We start from the raw sequence: 23433 nt of genomic DNA on the forward strand, positions 1-23433 counted from the left end.
CCCGAACATAGAAGAACGCAGCAGAGCAGGGAATCCCTTAACTCCTCACTTACTGCCAATTCGTTCTTTGACCGGGTCGTAGGAAGGGAACCCGGTCGGTAAGTGAGGAGTACCTGTACTTGTAACATAATTCACATGGAGGATCTTTTTTGAACAGAGTGCCCTATGTTATTACGGGAGAGGTCTGACTGACATTGCTGGTGTCACCAATCATTGAGGAAGAAGTAAACATATCTATTTTTGAATTATAAAGTAATAAACCCCTTAGACCAGTTTTTAACAGAAGCTATTATAAGCTGTTCAATGAAAAACGAATACCACAGTATTTTATGAAGGGAGGGACACCCACTCGAGACATGACGAAAGCGAATGTAGTGCTTATTCAAAAACCAGAAAAGGGATCAAACATTGGCTACTAACTATAGGCTGATTTTTCTTATCGATTTTGACATATTTTAGATTCTAGTCAGCCCCTGAATCCATTACTGAAACACATTATTCACTCTTCACCAGGTCGGATTTATTCCCGATAGACAGTTATATGAGAACACGAGAAGGGGGATCGTCCTGGTATGGGGGTCGGTGACTAAAGAGACACCTTCTCTGATCCTCTCTTTGGATGAAGGGAAGGCTTTCAACAATGTCCAGTGGCCTTTTTGTTTAAACTGTTAAAACACATGCAATTCACTATAGATTTTCTAATACATCAATACAACAAAAACAGACAATCTTAAAACAGTGGCTTGACCTATGATTAGTCCCAGCTCATGAGTTTCTCTAAGCTTTTGCCTGTTCTCAAAATTCTCATATTCTCTGTTTTGTCGCTAAAAGGGTAATCCTGATGTGGACCCCGTGCTCACTGTCCTCACTATGCCAAGAGGATTATCACATACACCTCTCTGACAAGTCCCAAAGAAGAACAAAACAATCGACTGGGGTTGGTTTATCTCTCATGCCGAGGGAACTTGCCAGAATTGCGGTTCTGGACTGCTGTTATGGGTGAGGTTAGTCTGATATGCAAATGGTATAGGTACCGTTTGTAATGGCACAAGTGAGCAAAAACATGTTGAGACCTGAGTGGGGACTAACCAAAGGGCAAGTTACTGAGTTTCTCTATAATTTTCATAGTCTCTGTTTCTGCAGCTAATAAACTACTTTATCTTTAGCCGTATATCTCCAGCAGGATATTCCAGATTCCTTTGACACCTTCTTCCAGAACAGAAAGGGACACTCCACTGCCCAAATGAAAATAAAATAATGAGGCTACACTCTTCACACAAAGTGCTGTATGGGTCTGGAGTATCACTTTAAGGGCTATGCCGCATTCTAGTAGACACACTATTCATGTAGGGTTAAGCAGAATATACCCAGAAGCTGTTCATTTTTAACATGTAAAATCATGCCTGCATACTTAAACAGTAAAATACATGAGCTGTGCCTCTGTAATTACCATTCTGCCAGTAAATATTCAGTTTGACAGTGGAGAGGTGGTGCCCTGTTATTTTCTTACTTCCTCCCCTATGTTTCTGCTTATTTGTGGGTACCCTTGTTTAATGCTATATTTCAACTCAGTCTCTGTGTTTTGTTCCTCCGCCTCTCAGTAAAAACCACAGCCTTGGGTGCTGTCCTTCCTTATTTATGAAACTCTCCACACCCTCCTCTATGCTTCCTGTGTCTTGCAGGTAACTCGTGAAAACTCTGCAGCTTTGCAATGCTGCTGTGTGAGAAAGGACCACACCACCCTTAACCATTCGAATGTTAACTTACCAGGCTATACTTACCCTGAGAAGTGAAGCAGCTGGCGGGTAAGTCACATGGATTCTATTCATCTTATTGTCAGTTTTACAACAGAGGAAAATAACAGACTGCCTGCAGCAGTATCAAAACATTTAATATTAAAGTTTGGCCTATTTTGGTAAAAACAATTATGGTGGTCACTTACAGCCATACATTTCTAAATTCTGTTATTTTCAAACAATGTGTCACAGAGGCCTATTCATAAACAGCAATCAATTAGACAACTTTTTATTTTATTTTATTTTAAATTAATTTTTATTTTGAAATGCAAAATCTTAGATGTTACAGTAGTAAGTACACATGTACATACACATACTGTACATATCCTTAAAATACTTATAGCGAACAGTGTGAATTTTTATAGAAAAGTATTTAGTTTACTCGCCATACTGCCCATACTTTACAAAACATAGATATTTATTTTATCTGCGCTTTAGTGATTTTGTTCACCTTTTTCAGTGAAATGTGGGATGCATTGCGGTTGTATTTTTTGTAATTAGGGCATTTGTCTAGGTTGTCATATTATTATTATTAAATATTCATCATAGTTATAGGGTTTTGGAAAGGTTGCGAGAGGTTTTCACTCAGAGTGTGTTAATTTATTATACCACAACAATCATATGCCTAGCTACCAGCTCAACAAACCTTGTTACCCTACTACATGGCACTATATGTCCCCTCCTGTCTCACCTAACACAGTAGGGAAGCAAATTAATAATAGAGCAATCAAGTGGATCATTTCACATTTCATTGATGATTTCTTTCCCTACTGCATGCATTTTTAAAAATGTTTTATACCACAGCCATCATTATGTGTGTTTCGTTTTCACAGTTATGAGTTATCATGTATTTTAACATAATTCCCAGTGATGTACGTTTAGGAGACATTGTGGGTCTTTCCACCCCCACCAACTTTTTTCATCTTTCTTTACTCAGCATTGTCCCATCTATATCCTTATTCCTTCCACGTCTTCTCATCTCTCTCCCCCCCATTTGTCACATTCAACAGCTCTCCCAAAACTTTCTACCTCCTAATTAACCTCCCTCTCCTCCCATTTCATCTCAATTTTATTCAATAATATCATTGGAGGGTACAAGGCTAAGCAGCAATATACACACATACTTAACATATCTGATAACCTCAGCTTGGGCTTAATCACATAAAGTCACCCAAGAAAGGCCATGGCTGCACAATACTACACTATTGATGTCATTTAAGTTTTAAGTATGTCAAAATCAAAGAGACAATTGTTTATAAATGGGTTTAATAATTGTATGTATTATTTTAAATTATTAGTCTGCTGGAAAGCAATCTGTTACAGATATGACTTGGTTATGATGAAATTGAAGTTGATATGCAAGGGACTTCACCATACAGGAAGCGTATCTAAAAGTCTCACATCAAGTTTAACATTTCACTATGCTGGACATCTGTATTGTAGTACAACAAAAGCTTTACTATATATACAGTCAACTACTATAGTCAAATTATATGTTTATTAAAATACAACCATATGGAAGCCCAAAAAGGCCATACATGTTTAATATTTTTCTGACTTGTAATCTCAAGAAAATAATTTATTGGGAAAAAAAATGTAATGTTTTTTTTAGAGATAAGTCATAAAAATGTTAAAAATACATGACCTCTCTGGGCTTCCTTATAATCAAATTTTACTTTGCAGCAAATTTCCTGTACACATAAAGATTTGGACCTAATCAATGCATTGTGAGAGCTGCAGTTCTATAACAACTAGGGATCGACCATTTGGTCATCTTTTGTTTATAGTAATAGTCATATATCAATGTATGTTGTTTTTGTGTGTTCTTACATGTGTAAGGAAATGGTACAGCTATATTTGAAGTTTAGATAGTAGCAAACACAATGTACACCTGAAAACGTTTGACTGCTTTAAAAATAAATGCATTGCATGCTACCTGCAAATTGATAGAGCCCTAGTTTACTGACCTATATTTATCTCACAGGTAGAATGTCTTCTTCATGGACCACGTTCCTGCTCCTCCACCTGTTTATCTTCGATACATTTTGTTATAAGCTTCCAATCTCAGGCAAGGAACATTTGGTCGCCCTAAATGATGAAATCTTAGACAACCAAAAGCAGTCTTTTCTTGGTAAGGCCGAGGTACTCCGCAATCCAGAATGGAACACCGCAAAAAATTTAGAGGAATTATTATCTAGTTTAGTCCGTTCTAAAAGGGATGCTCTTGAAATTGACAGCAGTTCACCAGCTCCAAATACACTCAATGCAATGAGTGAAGAATTAACTTCAGATGCACAAGAAAGCCAAACACCGATTATCATAGAGACATCATCATCACACAGTAGTCCTGCAAGCATGGATATCATTTCTGAGAGTGACACCACTGCTGTATATGAAAGTAAACCACAGTTTTCATCTACCACTGAAGACAATCAGCATATATCTGAAGTTCACACAACTCCTTTGTCTCAAACAAATCAGACAGATTCACTGAAGTCACCTACAGAAACGTCCACACTTGTTCCAGATCTTCTCTTAACCCTCAGAGATTCTGCATCTTCAGAGGCATCTGATGGTACAACAGCAATCTTTGAAGACATTACCACATTTGACAAGGTCCTATCAACTACTATCCACTACACTGAAAGCAAGGGAAGTGGCAAAGGAATGGTGGACAATAAAACTTTTAATTCTGCTTCCACAACCTCAAGTGAGAGCCTGTTAGAAGATAACGCAACCTCACAGAATTCATCAAACACATATGACGGCACCACTAAATGGATGACCGACTCCACCAGTTCATTCAAGATGACTACAATGGCGGAATCTGCAGAGCAAGGACCTCCTGTCCATGCCATTATGAAACAGTGTATGTTGATTATTCTGATCCTGGCTGTTGTCTGTACTGTTTTTTTCATCTGTACCATTGCACTGGCTGCCAAACTTTCCACCTTGAAGAGCAGGTACAAACAAAAACAAGCAACCAGCTATGCAGAAATGATGTGCATTTCAACACTTCCGCCAGAAAACAGCCAAAACAATAATGTTCATCTTAAAAAAATGAAGACTTTTACTACCAATGGGGAGGATAGTGATGGTGACGACGACACCACTCTTAATAGCTTTCTTCCTGAGCACTAGTACAAAAATACTGCACACTTAATTGTATCCAAACCCGCAACAAGGCATTTTGTTATTGCCAGTGCAGGGAACAAGGACTTGGTTTAGTATTGAAACAGTGTATTAGTTAATAAAGTAATACATTTTGATTACTGGGACTACACTCTTTGAGACATACAAGCTTATAGATAAATCAGAACAGGAACTAAGTATAAATGAAAAAATGTTACATACTATAGTGATATAATGAAGGTGGTTACTTTATTTTGGAACAAATGAGGTGGAAAGGATATTTTGTTATTTTGTTACTGGTTAATTATGGCAAGTGCGGAAGCTCTCAATAAGTACCATATTGTAGGGATCAACCGATATTGATTTTTTTAGAGCCGATACCGATAATCTGTGAACTTTCAGGCTGATAGCCGATAACTAGCCGATATTCTGTAAATTTACTATTTTGAAAAAACAAACTATTTCTAAAGGTAAATGCACAAAATATACATGCCACATGTAGTGAATACAGTGTGTTTAGACAGGGGATTTATGTATGTTTGTCTGGTGGATGCAGTGTGTGTATATAATGGATGCAGTATGTATTTGTGTAGTGTGTGTATATAATGGATACAGTGTGTATTTGTGTAGTGTGTGTATATAATGAATGCAGGGTGTATTTGTGTAGTGTGTGTATATAATGAATGCAGGGTGTATTTGTGTAGTGTGTGTGTGTATATATAGTGAATGCAGTGACTGTTTGTGTAGTGTGCATATATAGTGAATGCAGAGTGTGTGTGTTTGTGTAGTGTGCGTAAAGTGAATGCAGTGCGTGCGTAGTGTGCGTAAATTGAATGCAGTGTGTAGTGTGTGTATATAATGAATGCAATGTGTTTGTGTAGTGTGTGTGTATAATGAATGCAGTGTGTTTTGTGTAGTGTGTGTGTATATAATGAATGCAGAGTATGTGTGTGTTTGTGTAGTGTGTGTATATAATGAATGCAGTGTGTGTGTGTGTTTGTGTAGTGTGTCTATATGATGAATGCAGTGTGTGTGTTTGTGTAGTGTGTGTATATAATGCAGTGTGTGTGTGTTTTTGAAGGGATGTAATTTGTGTAAAATGGAAGGGGGTGTATTTTTGTTTTTAATATTTATATGTTTTATTCTTTTTTTTTTTTTTGTCCCCCACCCTGCTTGTTACTATGGCATTCCCTGGTGGTCCCCTTCCCTGCTTGTTACGGATAGTGATGGTGACGACGACACCACTCTTAATAGCTTTCTTCCTGAGCACTAGTACAAAAATACTGCACACTTAATTGTATCCAAACCCGCAACAAGGCATTTTGTTATTGCCAGTGCAGGGAACAAGGACTTGGTTTAGTATTGAAACAGTGTATTAGTTAATAAAGTAATACATTTTGATTACTGGGACTACACTCTTTGAGACATACAAGCTTATAGATAAATCAGAACAGGAACTAAGTATAAATGAAAAAATGTTACATACTATAGTGATATAATGAAGGTGGTTACTTTATTTTGGAACAAATGAGGTGGAAAGGATATTTTGTTATTTTGTTACTGGTTAATTATGGCAAGTGCGGAAGCTCTCAATAAGTACCATATTGTAGGGATCAACCGATATTGATTTTTTTTAGAGCCGATAACTAGCCGATATTCTGTAAATTTACTATTTTGAAAAAACAAACTATTTCTAAAGGTAAATGCACAAAATATACATGCCACATGTAGTGAATACAGTGTGTTTAGACAGGGGATTTATGTATGTTTGTCTGGTGGATGCAGTGTGTGTATATAATGGATGCAGTATGTATTTGTGTAGTGTGTGTATATAATGGATACAGTGTGTATTTGTGTAGTGTGTGTATATAATGAATGCAGGGTGTATTTGTGTAGTGTGTGTATATAATGAATGCAGGGTGTATTTGTGTAGTGTGTGTGTGTATATATAGTGAATGCAGTGACTGTTTGTGTAGTGTGCATATATAGTGAATGCAGAGTGTGTGTGTTTGTGTAGTGTGCGTAAAGTGAATGCAGTGCGTGCGTAGTGTGCGTAAATTGAATGCAGTGTGTAGTGTGTGTATATAATGAATGCAATGTGTTTGTGTAGTGTGTGTGTATAATGAATGCAGTGTGTTTTGTGTAGTGTGTGTGTATATAATGAATGCAGAGTATGTGTGTGTTTGTGTAGTGTGTGTATATAATGAATGCAGTGTGTGTGTGTGTTTGTGTAGTGTGTCTATATGATGAATGCAGTGTGTGTGTTTGTGTAGTGTGTGTATATAATGCAGTGTGTGTGTGTTTTTGAAGGGATGTAATTTGTGTAAAATGGAAGGGGGTGTATTTTTGTTTTTAATATTTATATGTTTTATTCTTTTTTTTTTTTTGTCCCCCACCCTGCTTGTTACTATGGCATTCCCTGGTGGTCCCCCTCCCTGCTTGTTACTATGGCATTCCCTGGTGGTCCCCCTCCCTGCTTGTTACTATGGCACTCCCTGGTGGACTAGTGGTATGTACTGAGCAGCAGAGGGGGCCCACAGAAGCTGTTACTTACCTTCCCAGCAGCTCCCTTCATCTCTCTGTGTAAATCTCGCGGTCTGCGTGCCGTGCGGAGCGTTGCCATGGTAACCCGTGGCAATGCTCTGCGACCGCGGGACTCGCGAGATTTAGAAAGGAGCTGAAGGGAGCTGCTGGGAAGGTAAGTAACAGCTTCTGCGGGCCCCCTCCGGGACCGACCGCCGCGGTCCTGGTATGTATTAACAGTAAATTTGAACCTGGTGATCTGAGTTTTTAATTATGTTTTTTTCTATCCATGGAGGACATGCAGCAAAACATGTCCACCGACTGCCACAGTTGAGAAAAGTGCTGATTCTACCATATTTAACCTAGATTGCTACAGACAGTTTTCCACTGCAAAAATGCAAGTCAATAGTTCTTCCATCATTATGTCATAAATCACTATATCAACAAAGATGCACAACTTGCATTGAAGTTGACATGATGCAAACATCGTTTTGCTCACTTTTATTGGAGTAGGAGCCTAGTATACTTAATCCCTTACGGACACAAGTTTTGGAATAAAAGTGAATCATGACGGAATATTTCCATCATGTGTAGTTATGGGGTTAAATCACCCTGTAGTTAAGGACCCAAGTGGCATAGTGAATAAAACAATACAAATCATAGTGATACAGATTATTTAATATAGGTAATTTACTTTGAAGAAGGGGTTGGCAGGTGATATTAACTTCTTTCATTTGTTGCAAATGTGCCTAAAATGTTGTGCTACCAACTGTATTTTTAAAACTACTTTGAATGTATTGCAATCTGTTATGTATCTTTCTTATTTTAAGTGATATTAAAACAATTATACATTCTCACAAAATACATCCTTAGATTTTTGTCAAAATTTAAAAATTGGAAAGTTAGCATTTTTTCAAAAATCAGTTAACATGCAATCCAAAAATGTTAGTCAATAGGTTTGGTTCTCTTAAACTTAAATTCATGTAAGTCGAGAAGGCTATTTACTGAAGAAGAAAAATAAAAAATAACGTGTCTGCATTCAGTTTTAACCTATTATTTTACTTTTGCTACAAACTTAAATATGTGATTGGCTGGATTTATTGTGCAGTAAAGAATGCCCATCAATCTTCAGGATTACAGGATTATTAGACATCCATACATTCCATGGTTTGGAAAACGTTCTGCAATGTACTACGACAATAGTAATTTAAACTGCACATTTAATCATTATTCAAAACCAACACCATATTTATCAATTTGTAATTTTTGGCCTTTGGTGCCTTGTACTAGGACTTTATCTATGGTTCCTACTTCTTTGATGCCAGAGAAAAGTTCTCCTAAATCTCAGTGTGAATTTATCATTACACAAGCTTGCTGTGCCCTTGCAACCGTGTTTCCACAGGGCTCTGATCGCGTACAACCTTAGTTGGCATGCTGGTAAGGTTGGCTGTATGCCAGACTGTGTGTTGTGACCCTCCCTGCTTTCATATACATTATCAGAGATGTGAATGATGTTACTTGCAGGCTGTTTAAACTTTCTATCCAACCCCTTCGTCCCCACGCTTCATCCATTCATAGTTTGCTCATCCCATGGTTGTAGCATTTATCAGTACATTAACTACATTGCTAACAGCTATTCAATCCAATGCAATATAACCAAATATAAGAGGTAGGTCAACACAATAGCCCAAAATATGGAAAAATACCCGACATATACAATTTAAGCATTGGGTAGTTCCACTTGGAGCTAAAAATAAAAATGACAGAAGTAGCATATCAAAAACAAATCTGCAAATGCCCACATCAATATCATCACGTTTGGTAATACTTTTTACAATAAGTTCAAAAGTTAATTTCATTGTTTGGCAATCTAGTAAACAAACATTTGGATTAACTTATGTGTATATTTTAATTTGGTGGCACTGGTAGCTAGCAATATGGCTGCAAACAATTGATACGATAACTAACCGCTTTCTGGAAGTGGTTTGCTACACTTAGAAGTCAGCCGTTCGGAAGTAAGCCCGCAAGCTCTGCCATTGAAAAATATTTTTTTTTGTTCTGGCAAATAATAGCTTATTGGATGTAACAATTTTTTTTTTTTTTTTTATAATTCTTTCTTTTTGTAGTGCATTGCAGAGATAACAGCTTATTAGAGACATGCCAAAACATCACATTGGAAGATATCAGTTTGCAAACCTTATGCATGTCTGAGTTACAGCACTTTTTTTTATTTTTTTTTAGAGTTATAGCAGTAGGTAACAGTGAGTAAGGTATATAGGGATATTAACCCCTTAAGGACCAAACTTCTGGAATAAAAGGGAATCATGACATGTCACACATGTCATGTGTCCTTAAGGGGTTAAAGCAAAACAATTATAAGGATTCATTCCATGCTAGCTTAGATAATGTCATAGGTTAAGATGGGGTGTAATGCCTGAGTAACTTATAAAACAAACGCAAATTCAAATATACTGTGGCTGCAGAGTTGTGGCCTGAATGAAGTATAAGTCCATAATCAGTGGCAGCGTGCCGTGTATCATGGAGACAGGCCTGTGTTTAGAGTCCCGATAAGCCCATGCCTGTTCTGGTCGGCACATAACCCCCTGGTAAGTCCTGATGCCATAGGGCCCGTGGCCCTCCCCGAGCCGTGCCCGTGAGCCGATTAGAGTACCTCCAGGTTAGAAGGTCCTGTTGCTTTGGCGCCATGTCTGCTCTGGGAGTCTCTCTCTGGGATTGTGCACAGCTGCGTCCAGATCTCTTGATGGTTGTCCGGGGGACCTGTTGTACTCCTTGCCGGATCTTGCGTGAGTTGGGGTCAGGGGCTTGCCTTGTTCTGGCCGTATTCCCTCTTTGGAATCTCAGCAGCCTCCGTGGAGGTGCATAGACCTTTGGCCTTGCGTGGGTTCTCCTCGTTGGGACCCTGGAGGGGGACTCCGGTATCTGGGGTGTAGTGAGGGTGGGAGTCAGCCCATTGATTGTCGGAGGACGTTGCCTCCTCTGTAGTTTGGCCCAAAAGTCGTCAAGCAATTGGTCTAGTTTGTCCAGGGTGGAGTCTGATGTCGGGTGAGGAGCTGCCGTCCGCCATTTCACATGCAGCCTATTTTTAGATGTTATAGCTTGTTGTCGCGAGTATTTCCCGGGATAACCCCCACCAGTAGGGGGGGGGGGGAGAGTAATCCCTGGCAGGTGCTGCGGTTCAGGAAAGTTTGTGGCTGGGGGATCGGCCGCCTCCCCCACGCCACTTCAGGTAGGCCGCAGTTCCACCGAGGGTGAGGACCATCTAGTTCTGGCTTCGGATATGGCTAGATTGGAGCCCACAGGAGCACCGGATCTCAACCAGTCGTGGTGGGTCACAATAGTGCGAGGTAAGTAGCTTAAGTCATTGATTTTACACCGATGCCCTCGGAGCCCAGTTGAGGTGCATCCGATCGGTTTGATGGTCAGGCCCCGTCCCGGATGTAACAATTTTAAACCATACAACATCCAGTTTTAGTGAAAACCAGAATTTAAAAAAATTATATCACTTGTATATTTTGTGGTACAAACAGTATTAGAGGAGAAATACAGAGAGAATGATGAGAGCAATAGAGTGGAAGAAGATATGCATAGCAGGGAAAAGAATAAATGCACTGTGGCGGAACCAACCTCGCCACTGGCCACTGGAGGAGCCTGGTAGCCCGCCTCCTGCCACTGGACTATGGCCCCATGTTAAAAACCTTTTATTTTCCCTGCAGAAAGGCTTATTAGTGCCTTTTCTCCTGCAAAGAAACGAACACCGGTTCATTCGGGATTTTCATTATGTGAACAATGTTACCCCAGATAGTTATGCCATGGAGCCCATTCGTATACTGAAAGACTGTATGAAAGACTTTGGCTCCATGGTGATTGAACTATGTGTATGTGATCTTAGGCAGTAATGTGCGCTCAGATGTAAGCTATCTGGGGATATGTTGAATGTATATGTTTTGTGTAATATTTGCAACATTGTATATTTTTCTGTCTTTTTGGTAACATGTGCTTAATGGAGTTTGCCTCTGTCCTTGGAGATAATTGGATTACTTGCCAATTATCTCCAGGACAGATAGGAGGGATTATAATGCATTGTGGGAGTATTTAAATGTGTAAGCTTGTGATGGGTCTTTTTACCCTTTGTATCCCAGTCTTCCATCTGGTCCCCTAGGGGAGTGTTCACCAGGTGGAAGTCCTGCATAAAAGCCGGGCAGGTAGCCGCAGTAAATCAGTTCTGCTTGATCCTCAAACAAAGTGTTGTCTCGTTCTTGGGGGAATTGGATTGCATGCTGTTACAGTGCAACTGCCAGGAGTGTAAGCTGTTCGTATGGTTTTTCCTGTTCGGCTGTTTAACAGCATTCGCGTGTTTCCTGTTCGGGAGTTGGAGGATTCGTATGGTTCCAGTTCGGGAGTTGGAGAATTCGTGTATTTGCAGTTCGGGAGATTGGTGATTGCAGTAGCTGCCTGTGCATCTGAAAAGGGAATATCGCCTAAATGGTTTTAAACCTCTTGTGTGCAAAACGGTCCTTTACATGCACTAATTATGGCTTTATGATCCAAACAATAGATAGTTGTGGTTGACATGGAGAAACTCCAGGATCCGCGACACAAGGGTGATTCTGTTGATAAATAAATACTTATATCAGAAGTATGGATTTCATTTTTTCCTGACTCCTCAGGGCAACTCATCATGTCCCACATAACTTTTTTTGGTCAACATGTTTTTATATATAGCTTACATGTTTTTTTAAGCAAAAAAACAAGCATAAAATACATTTCCTGTGTGGTTTTGAACATGGACAAACTGTTTTGTCACTATGGTGAACAGGACCTCGCCACGGACTTCTGGAGGAGCCTGCTTGCCCAATGTACTTTAAAAGGCTCCGTTCATGTGATTTATGTACTTTTGTACTCCAGTATGAGAGACCGACCTGGAACTGTTTTGGGCATAGGACCATGTGTACGGTCGATCAAAATTATGACTTTCATGGAAATCCCGAACCCCTGAACTGATCTGGGTGATTTTTGGATATGTTGGTTCCCCAGATCTGAGCTATAAGGGGATGTGACGTTTGTGGGGTTCCCATGTGTTTTGGGGCTACTTTCGGGATGTTGTTAAATTGTATGTTTTATGTGCCTGGAGATAATTAAGTTTAGTACAGTTCCTGACTCAATTATCTCTCAGGCACAAGGGAGGGATTGCCCTGTTTTGTGTGGGAGTGTCCTGGGCATGTTTGCTGTAACTAGTCTCCTCTCAGGTCCAGTTGGGAATGCCTCTGTAATATGTATCCAGAAACCCTTTGCATGGGGAGTTGCATATAAAGCTGCTTATGGCTCCCATTAAATCAGTTCTACTTCACCCTCAACACAGTGCCTCGTCTCGTGCTTGTAGGGGACAGCTATAACAGCTATATCACTAGCTCTTATAAGAGCTATCCTGCTATAATCTCTGGAGTAGAAGAGGTCTACACACTGGAAGCTGGTTTCTTGACTTGGGTCCAGGGTGGGTGGAGGACAGCAAGATCCCAGCCAAGCTGCAGCAGCTAAGGGTCTACAGTGCTGATGGTGTCTGGTGGAGTGCTTGGGGTACTCGGTGAGCACTAGGAAACATCGATTGGCGGAGACACCCGGTCAGGGTGCCAGGCAGTTTGCCACAGTCACCAAACATCATTGAGAAAAATAATCTATAAGATGGGTAAATATTAATATAAATGTTAAGATTTGAAAATTAATTTAAATTTAAAAGAACTCTATAGCATTAGGAATAAAATCCTGTATTGCTAACACTAAAGTGCCCTGGTTCATACATAGATTGAGAGCCCCCACCTCCCTTTTGCAGGAAAAAAAAAGAAGCTATTTACGTACCATTTTTCTCACTCCTTGTTTCCCCTGAAGCTGCTACCGACTCCGCCTCCTGCCTCATCAATGTGGATGTGTCATTTCCATGATGAATGTCCAATCCCATGCTCCTCATAGAGTACAGAATTCAATACTACCCTAAGAGCTACATTTGGTCACATGACTGGATGTTGCAGACGAAGCTCCCCCAGTGTGTTTAACCCTATAATGTAAACATTACAGTTTGTACACTTTGTAGGCTTTTGGGGCACCGCATCCAGACCACTTCATTGAGGTGAAGTGGTCTGGGTGAATGTAGTGGTCCTTTAAGGAACTATTAAAGTCTCTTAATTGTGCCAGTTTGTGAATGTATTAGCAAACCAGTTTCAGAGAATACAGAGAATAGAGAGCAGGCTGGTTTTTGCTTTCTTGATATTGCATCTACCTCCACAATTTATTTAGCTTTGAAGTTGTGGGGCAAGGTTCTGCATGGACGAGTGGTGATGTTACAGAGCAGTATGGTACCTTGGCACAGGGAGATTGACTTTTAAATTTAAAATTATTATTTTTTTCTTCCATATTAGTTAAATATTCAAAGCATGCTTTGGGCTAACATACACACTGAAAAAGTAAAGAAGTCATATAATTTACAATCTCCCTGTGACCGTCACACAAAAAAGTTTGTGCTTACACTCTACACTTATTGATAGGTTTGCTTGGATTAACCCCTTTGCGACGCATGATGGAAATTTTCCGTCAATGCAGTCCTACCCTTAAAGGGACACTCCAGTGCCAGGAAAACAATCTGTTTTCCTGGCACTGCAGGTCCCCTCTCCCTCCCACCCTCCATCCCAGGTTGCTGAAGGGGTTAAAACCCCTTCAGAGACTTACCTGTGTCCAGCGCCGATGTCCCTCGAGTCCGCCCACGCTCCTCCCCTGCCGACGTCATCCGGCGGGGGAGACCTAAAGCGCAAGCGCGGCAATGAGGCGCACCTCCGAATAGGAAAGCATTGAAAGAGGCTTTCAATGCTTTCCTATGGGGATTTCAGAGACGCTGGAGGTCCTCACATAGCGTGAGGATGTCCAGCGACGCTGTAGCACAGAAAATCTGTGCTATAAACCAGGAAGTGCCCTCTAGTGGCTGTCTAGTGGCAGCCACTAGAGAAGGAGTTAACCCTGCAATGTAAATATTGCAGTTTATGAAAACTGCAATATTTATAGTTGCAGGGTTAAGGGTGGTGGGAGTTGGCACCAATACCACTCCAATGGGCAGAAGTGGTCTGGGTGCCTGGAGTGTCCCTTTAAGGACACATGCCGGAAAATGACTAAATATAAATGACTAAAATTAACCCCAGATCGCCGCGACCGTGGAATTAACGCTGTGGCTCATTATCCTAGGCAGACGAGCAGCACCCAATCGCGCCATCCCTGCACCTGTGATCGCTCAGACAGCCTGTCGGAGCGAGCACATGTGCTGGAGGGACTCCTGATCCGCCTCCCTGCACTTCCGTGTTCAGTGTGAAGTGCAGGGAAATGGATCAGAGCTGACCCTCTTCTCCATATAATTTTTTTTTACCATTAAATCCCACCCCCCTATCAGGGCTGCCATCAGAAATTTTGGGGCCCCTGACACAGCTCAAGGTCTGGGCCCCCCGGCGCCTGCACCCGAGTTCCCCCCTTCCCGAGTCCGCCCACAGCGATGCAGTGTCTGCAGGGCCGGTGCAAGGATTTTTGCCGCCCTAGGCAAAAGTAAAGTTTGCCGCCCCCCCCATGTGACATCACAGTGCCCCACCCATATGATCTGCCATGTTAACTAACACAGTGCTGCAGTGCCGCCGTGTTTACAATAAAAGGCCTGCAGGGACAGGCTATAGACACCAGAACCACTACATTAAGCTGCAGTGGTTCTGGGGACTATAGTGTCCCTTTAATGTGAGGTAAATTAAAGATTAGTGCCACGAATAATATACTAGATTGCCTACTTACAACCAGATGAGGATGATGATGGGCTTCAGCTGCCGTCTGGCTCCACTGGTTTGGTGTAGAACAGGCTCTCTGGAGGCGGTTTGTAACTGTGGTCACAAAAATCAATGTTCTGGGAGAACGAGAAGCAGCTCCATTTTTTGAGGGCCCTTTACACAGCTCAAGAGCTCAAGGGGGGGGGGGGGGAGATGTCCTGATGTGTGTAAGGAATGCATTGTGTGAATCTGTGTTTGTATGTGTAAGGGCTGCAAGGTGAGTTTGTGTATGTATGGGATGCAGTGTGTGTGTCTGTAAGGGATGCACTGAGTGTGTGGAAGGGGTGCATTGTGTGTTGCTGTGTGTAAGGGATGCATTGCTTGTGTATGTGTGTCTGTGTGTAATGCATTGTGTGTTTTTCTGTGTGCAAGGGGTGCATTGTGTGTGTGTGATGGATGTCAATCTCTCCCCCTACCCCCGTCAATTTCCTTCTTCTCCCCCCCCTCCAATTTCCTTCTTCTCCCCCTCCCTCTCATTTCCTTCTTCTCCCCCTCCCTCTCATTTCCTTCTTCTCCCCCTCCCTCTCATTTCCTTCTTCTCCCCCTCCCTCTCATTTCCTTCTTCTCCCCCTCCCTCTCATTTCCTTCTCCCCCTCCCTCTCATTGCCTTCTCCCCCCTCCAATTTCCTTCCTTCTCCCCCCTCCAATTTCATTCCTTCTCCCCCCTCCAATTTCCTTCCTTCTCCCCCCCTCCAATTTCCTTCCTTCTCCCCCCTCCAATTTCCTTCCTTCTCCCCCCTCCAATTTCCTTCCTCCCTCCCCCTCCAATTTCCTTCCTCCCTCCCCCCTCCAATTTCCTTCCTCCCTCCCCCCTCAAATTTCCTTCCTCCCTCCCCCCTCAAATTTCCTTCCTCTCCCCCTCCCTCAAATTTCCTCCCTTCCTCTCCCCCTCCCTCAAATTTCCTCCCTTCCTCTCCCCCCTCAAATTCCTACCTCTCCCTCACCTCCCTCAAATTTCCTTCCTCTCCCCCCCAAATTTCCTTCCTCTCCCCCCCAAATTTCCTACCTTCCTCCCCCCCAAATTTCCTTCCTCTCCCCCCATCAAATTCCCTCCCTTCCTCTCCCCCCCAAATTTCCTCCCTCCCTCTCCCCCCCACTCCTCAAATTTCCTCCCTTCCCTCCCTCTCCCCCCCACTCTTTCATATTTCCTCCTTCCCCCCTCCCTCTCCCCCCACTCATTCATATTTCCTCCCTCCCCCCCCCTCCCTCAAATTTCCTGCCTTCCCTCTCCCCCCCACTCATTCAAATTCCCCCCCCACCCCCACCCACTCAAATTTCCTCCCTTCCCTCCCTCCCCCCCCACTCATTCATATTTCCTCCCTCCCCCATCCCTCAAATTTCCTGCCTTCCCTCTCCCCCCCCCACTCATTCAAATTCCCCCCCCACCCCCACCCACTCAAATTTCCTGACACCCGGTGACCCGGCGGGCGCGCGAGGGAGCACTCTCCTCTGAGTGCTTCCTCTTCAGCTCCCTCGCGCGCCGCGTACTGATGCCGGAGCCGGAAGATGACGTCATCTTCCGGCTCCGGCATCAGTACGGTGCGCGAGGGAGCTGAAGAGGAAGCACTCAGAGGAGAGTGCTCCCTCGCGCGCGCGCCGGGTGTCAGCAGGGCCAGCCTCTGGGGGGCCCTGAGGTGACCGGCTGCTGGGCCCCCCAGGAGAAGAGGCTGGCCCAGTGGGAACATACCGGGGTCGCAGGCCCCCCTGCGACCCGGTATGTTCCCACTGAATGTGGGGCCCGGACGACCTGAGCAGTCCGGGCCCCCCAGGACCGCCGGGCCCATGACAACCGTTGCGGTTGTCATGCCCTGATGGTGGCCCTGCCCCCTATACCCTGCTCTATTAAAATTAACCCCTTCCCTGCCAATTGATCACTGTCTGCAGTGATCAAGATTACAGATTGCAGTATTTCACTGTGATCTGATTTTGTTTTTAACCCTTGAGGGTTAACTGTTATTTATTTCATTAATTAACTTTTTTTTTTTTTTTTAATCCATTTGAATTCTTTATTTTTGTTGTGCAAAGGTTTAACAGGCAAACTTTTCATGCCACAACAGCAAATACAGACATTTCAAGAAGCAAATAACTGTGTCGTGTAATAGAACTGCACATTTTTAGCTAATAAACAGGCTGCTAAATATAATGTCAAGTAATGAGAGAACCATAAAAGCGATTGCCACATACTATTTAGGCTGACATTAGTGTAGGCATAGAAGGGAAAGTAGGTTATCACATGAAACTGTAGTTAATTCTGAAGTTAAGTAGCCGCTGGGTGCTGTTCTCAGTGGAGGAGCACAGGAAAATATATCTAAAGATTTTGGGTAAACTTGCATGCCTTCTACGAGCTAAGATAGTTCTGCAGCAGCAGGGGGAACGTCTGCTAGATAGGCTGACATGGCCTAGGATTTATGTCTCCAGGGGAAGGGTCCCACATGGGCCCAACTGGCTGTTTCCAAACAGCAAGTACAAGCTAAAAACAAACATAGGCAAAGTACCAGCTATACTGCCATCATTCAAGGTCTGACAGAGTGATTAGTGGGAACATAGCCTCCCTGTAGTGGTGTCCAGAGGCGTAGTTAGTGTAGTAGGCATATCTATGCTATCATGTCATGTGAGCAGTCGAACAAGACTCAACTTGGTATTAGGTAGTGATATGCGTGAAATAGCCTGCTAGATGAACTTAACTGGCGTGTAAATAAAATTAAGTATGAATTCCTCCTGGGGCTGGGGATAGTGATTTGCTGCTGCACTGCCTTAATGAGGAATTATAAAGGTGTATATTAAGGTGACCCTGCGCTAGTCGCAGAGCAGGTTTAACTGATGAGGGGTAAAATTAAGATGAAATGACCTAAGATTATCTCTGGGCTGCATCCCCACTGGATATCATACAGAGGGAAAGTGAGAATAAGCCAGTAGGTTAATTGCCTAATACAGAGCCCTAACTCAAGCATGACATGCCACGAGAACAAACCTTGCCTGGAATTGCTCACCGAATGCCCATTAATGATGGGCTACCAACCCTGGGAACCGTGAGTCCATCTTTCTGCATGCACAGACGCTGCTCCCAAAGTCCTGCGTGGTCCTGCACTGAAAAGAATACACAGCCTCTGGGCCTTCTCGATGCTTGTGAGTGGTGCTGGTGCTACCTTGTGTGACCCTTCCGACAGGGCGGTGTGCGAGCGTGGAGTCGTGCCCCTTCAGAGCACCGCAGAGTGGAGCAGCGGCGGAATGGTAAGGTAGGTTTCCGGCGGTGTGGTGCTGCTTTACGTCCTGATCTCTGGAGGGACAGCTGGTAAGTCAGACGGCGAGGTGGGCCTCTCTCCATATTGGGCCCCGACCTTGCGTCAAAACAGTGAGCTGCTGCCTCAGCCTCATTCTCCAGCGTTGCAGGCGAGTAGCAGGAGGTAGGTCTGCGTTAAAGGTTCCTCCAGAATTCTTGGCAAATCCGATTGAACCGAGCCTCAAAGCCTCCTCTCCAGGCTCTCTTGAGGTTGTGGCTCGGCTGGCATTTTGGTCTCGGTATGCGGTCTCCGTTCCGGCCAGATACTCCCCTGTTGCAGTTTCTTCAACGGGGACCAGGATGACCCCCACCGGTCCAGAGGGGGGGATGCGGGGCATCAGAAAAGTTGCTGCTCGGTGCAGTCCCCACCGGCCATTAGGCCACCTGTCATGCTAGGCCACATGTGTGGAGAGTGGTGTATGTCAACAGAAAAGCACGGGTCTGGTATCCACGAGCCCCCAGCCGATGCAGCACTGAGCCACCATTGTGCTGATCTGCAAAAACCACGCTATGGCATATAATAGTCAGGTTTAAACTTAGTTGTGCCAGAGCTCTCTACAAGCATGTCTAGCTAGCGCGGCGGTAAGGCCCCGTCCCCTTAAATATTTTAAAATTATATATTTAGCTAGCTGGAGTGAGTTGTAGTTAGTGGGAAATTTGGGAATTTACAGTTAGGCTGGTTAGGGGTTAACAGAAAAAAGGGGTTAACATCCATATTTCCTGGCAAAGGTACATATGGGGGTATTGCTGTACTGAGACGCTATAGCTCAGCAATCTATGAAGTATTATACTGCTGTATTACACATAAGGTTTGCAAAACATATCAAGCGTGTCAAAAAGGGAGAAAAAAATATTATTACCAATACACTTGGTACAAGCTAGCGGAAAAATGATCCCACGCCAAAGTTCAAAATAAGCCTTTTGAAATACTTTGTGATGTCTTCTTTAAAAAAAAAAAATGGTATGCCTTTATGGGGTAGTTGGAATATGTAGCCTGCTAAAGTTCTCCAAAATAGAACATGGACCCATCAAAACCATCTATGAAAGTGTTGTCACATCTCTATACAGCACTGTAACTTCACAAAATAGTGTATAGGACGGTCATACATTGAGCATATTGTATTACTCAGAAGATGTAACTGAGCATAATTTGGGGGATTTTATGACAGTGGCACATATCAATTGTAAGAAATACCCAGCAAAAATGCAACATGTATGTAAAAAAAAAAAGCCTTTTTTTCTCACCACAAACATTGACATTAATTGGTGGAAATATGGTGACAAATTAAGGCAATATAAGATACCCTGGAGTGTCTGCTTTCTCAAATGGTAGTCCTTTGTGGGGTTATTTGAACAGTCAAACTGCTATAATGCCCCAAAATGAGACATAGGCCCATCAAATCCATCTTGACCCTAAACGTAAAGGAACACTATAGGGTCAGGAACACAAACGTGTATTCCTGACCCTATAGTGTTAATCCATCATTTAAGTGGCGTGTCCCCCTTAGTAGGGCTTAAATCTCACCTTATTTCCAGCGCGGCGCAGGTCCGCCGGCGCTGACCGTGCCTCCCATCAGCTTCCTTGGTGACATCATCACACTTTATGATTTTTAGCCAAAATTGCGTTTGTATCCCACCTCATTGCCGATTTCGGCCAATCCAATGCTTTCCTTATAGGAAAGCATTGGATTGGCCAAAATCGGCAATGAGGTGGGATACAAACGCAATTTTGGCCAATCAGCACCTCCTCACAGAGATGCATTGAATTAATGCATTTCTATGAGGAAAATTCAGCGCCTCAATACAGAGCATGGAGATGCTGAATGGCAGAGCTGCCTACTGTGCAGCACTACTTTTCTATGAAAATGCCTGAAGAAAATGATTATACTCACCAGAACAACTACATTAAGCTGTAGTTGTTCTGGTGACTATAGTGTCCCTTTAAATAGTTTTGTCTCTTATATGGCATTATAGCCTCACAGAATAGTGCCAAAGGCATACAATGGAGGTAACTTTGTACTCAGCAGATGTAGCAGAAAACAATATAGGGTTCTGTACAGGACAAACCACCTATGCTGTTAAAGACTGAGCAATGTCTATTTGCTCATCCATTGTGAGTATATTTCTTTATTTTATTTGTTTTATCAGTACAGAGAGCACTATTCCTGTTCTTTTATATCCTATGTCTATCACTGGAGCATCATCCTGAATATACCACATGGATTATTGGCACAAGGATACGATACCAGAGGAAATCAGGACCATCCTGACGTCCACAGACGGGGATTTACCGTCCATACGCTGTGATCTGGAGCTGATCTTCAGCTCAAGAAAAGTGTGAGTGCAATATTTTTCCTTATACTTTGCGTCTGCTTTTATAGACATACTACACTATATTAGTATTCCAGTCTCATTTTGTTTTCTCTTTTATATTGGCTCCATTGGATTCCACACAAGGATTTTATTTGTTAAGCGCTGCTTCCCTACATTCCCAGTTCTATTTGTATCAACGACCAGGAAGAAGAGACTCTGGTTTGGGAAGGTTTAGCTGCTGTACTTATAAGGAACAAGTGCCAGAATTCTCATTTGTGATTATATGTGTGTGCCTAAGGGTTGAAATGTGTGAGGGGTGCAATGTATGTGTGTGTGTGAGGGGTGCAATGTGTATTTGTGAGGGGTGCAATGTGTGTGAGGGTGTGTCACCATTGCACCCCTCTGGATCCACCATTGGCTCAGGTAATATATTGATAAATCAGTTTCATTACTTTATGATTAACTGCTTAATGTAAGATGTATGGCACTTTTTTGCCAAACCATAAATGGCCAGTGTCCTCAAACATATCAGTCGCATCACTATTGACTCATTAGCAGCGGTTTCTATAAATTTATGAACAGAAGCTGCTGACCCGTTTCATGCCTCAGCGGCACTCAGACATTGGTCTCTAATCTGTGCTGCTGAGGCACAAAATACGTGGGTATCTTCTGTCTTTACCTTCTATGCTGCTGTGTCCCAGCCTAATGTTGCAGTTTTAATAGCTACTCTATAAAGGCATTATATATTTTTCTTTACTGGTGGAAGTCAAGTCAGCACTTTTCATGTTTTTTATGCTTGCTGGATGTTTAATGATAGGGACAGAGCCTGCAGCTGACTCTCGGTGACCATACTGTACTCCAATACAGCATTTTACATGAATCATTTCATCTTTGGCTGATATTAGTGTACCCTCTATGTATGTGAAATAGAAATCGGAAGAAAGGAGTGTATACCGCGCCTAGAGGTATTAATATAAAAAATTATACATACATATATTCGATGGAAATTTTGACAGTAGATGGTAACCTCAAAATAAAAAGCAAAACATAATAGTGCAATACAGTAAATAAACAAAAAAGGTCAAATAAAGCTATACACAGTCCACTCACATGGGGATGAGCTATAACAGAGCTCAGCTGTGATGCGCCTGGACGGTATAATCCCCGTCTCGGGATGTATGGTGGTATTGCTTCAGGGATTTTCCAAGGTGCAGTAGTGCGTAGATCATAAAATGAAAATATGGCAGCATATGGTGAAGTACGTACTAATAGAGTAGTAACAAGTATAAAAGGTATTGTACTTACAATTTCTAGAGCATAAAACCTGCTCTAGTATAAACAGCCTAGGTGGTATAATCCCCACCAGGGATATGCAGGATCCAGGGAGTAGAAGATGATAGTAATAAAAATATATAGAAAAGTATGCTAAAAAAAGTACTTTAATATATAAAACAATCAGGTATAATAACAAGTATAAATAAAAGTCCACTTTACGCGTTTCGCCTCACAGGGCTTCTTCAGAAGAAGCTTCTGAAGAAGCCCTGTGAGGCGAAACGCGTAAAGTGGACTTTTATTTATACTTGTTATTATACCTGATTGTTTTATATATTAAAGTACTTTTTTTAGCATACTTTTCTATATATTTTTATTACTATCATCTTCTACTCCCTGGATCCTGCATATCCCTGGTGGGGATTATACCACTTAGGCTGTTTATACTAGAGCAGGTTTTATGCTCTAGAAATTGTAAGTACAATACCTTTTATACTTGTTACTACTCTATTAGTACGTACTTCACCATATGCTGCCATATTTTCATTTTATGATCTACGCACTACTGCACCTTGGAAAATCCCTGAAGCAATACCACCATACATCCCGAGACGGGGATTATACCGTCCAGGCGCATCACAGCTGAGCTCTGTTATAGCTCATCCCCATGTGAGTGGACTGTGTATAGCTTTATTTAACCTTTTTTGTTTATTTACTGTATTGCACTATTATGTTTTGCTTTTTATTTTGAGGTTACCATCTACTGTCAAAATTTCCATCGAATATATGTATGTATAATTTTTTATATTAATACCTCTAGGCGCGGTATACACTCCTTTCTTCCGATTTCTATTTCACATACAAGGTTTTGGGAATCCTTGTTTTGTACACTGCTGCCTGTCCATCACTTACTATAGCGAGCGCCTATTACCCTTTGCTTTGTGACCTCTATGTATGTGTTTGTTAAATGCTAAGCATTTAAAGATGACTTTAAAAAAACAAAATCATTTTTTTTTTTCAATCTACAACAAATACAGCTACGTAATCGTACTGTGTACTATATTAGTCATTCTGGAATTAGAACGGTTACATTTTATCACATAAGAATGTTTGCAGCAATCTGACAGATCATTTCCCCAAAAGCATTTGCAAGCCAGAACAGCTCTCATTTCCCACCAGCCAAATCCGTCCGCCCAAGAGCCAGTACACAATTATATAGTGCAATGATGTTCTGTTAACAATTTTGTTAACA

At 42.2% G+C, this 23433-nt stretch overlaps 1 protein-coding gene across 1 annotated transcript; it reads left to right on the forward strand.

The window, feature by feature from the left end:
- Positions 1-1509: 1509 nt before the first annotated feature.
- Positions 1510-5066, forward strand: SELPLG (selectin P ligand). The gene is made up of 2 exons (XM_063457087.1): positions 1510-1805; positions 3781-5066. Exon 2 carries the CDS (start codon positions 3786-3788, stop codon positions 4935-4937), a length of 1152 nt encoding a protein of 383 aa, XP_063313157.1. The 5' UTR covers positions 1510-1805; positions 3781-3785; the 3' UTR covers positions 4938-5066.
- The last annotated feature ends 18367 nt before the right edge of the window (positions 5067-23433 follow it).

The sequence above is a fragment of the Pelobates fuscus genome, chromosome 5, assembly GCF_036172605.1.
Source record: "Pelobates fuscus isolate aPelFus1 chromosome 5, aPelFus1.pri, whole genome shotgun sequence".
Taxonomy (NCBI): domain Eukaryota; kingdom Metazoa; phylum Chordata; class Amphibia; order Anura; family Pelobatidae; genus Pelobates; species Pelobates fuscus.

What these genes read in the sequence shown, in the direction of transcription:
- SELPLG (XM_063457087.1), top strand. Translation starts at nt 3,786, where the DNA reads ATGTCTTCTTCATGGACCACGTTCCTGCTCCTCCACCTGTTTATCTTC.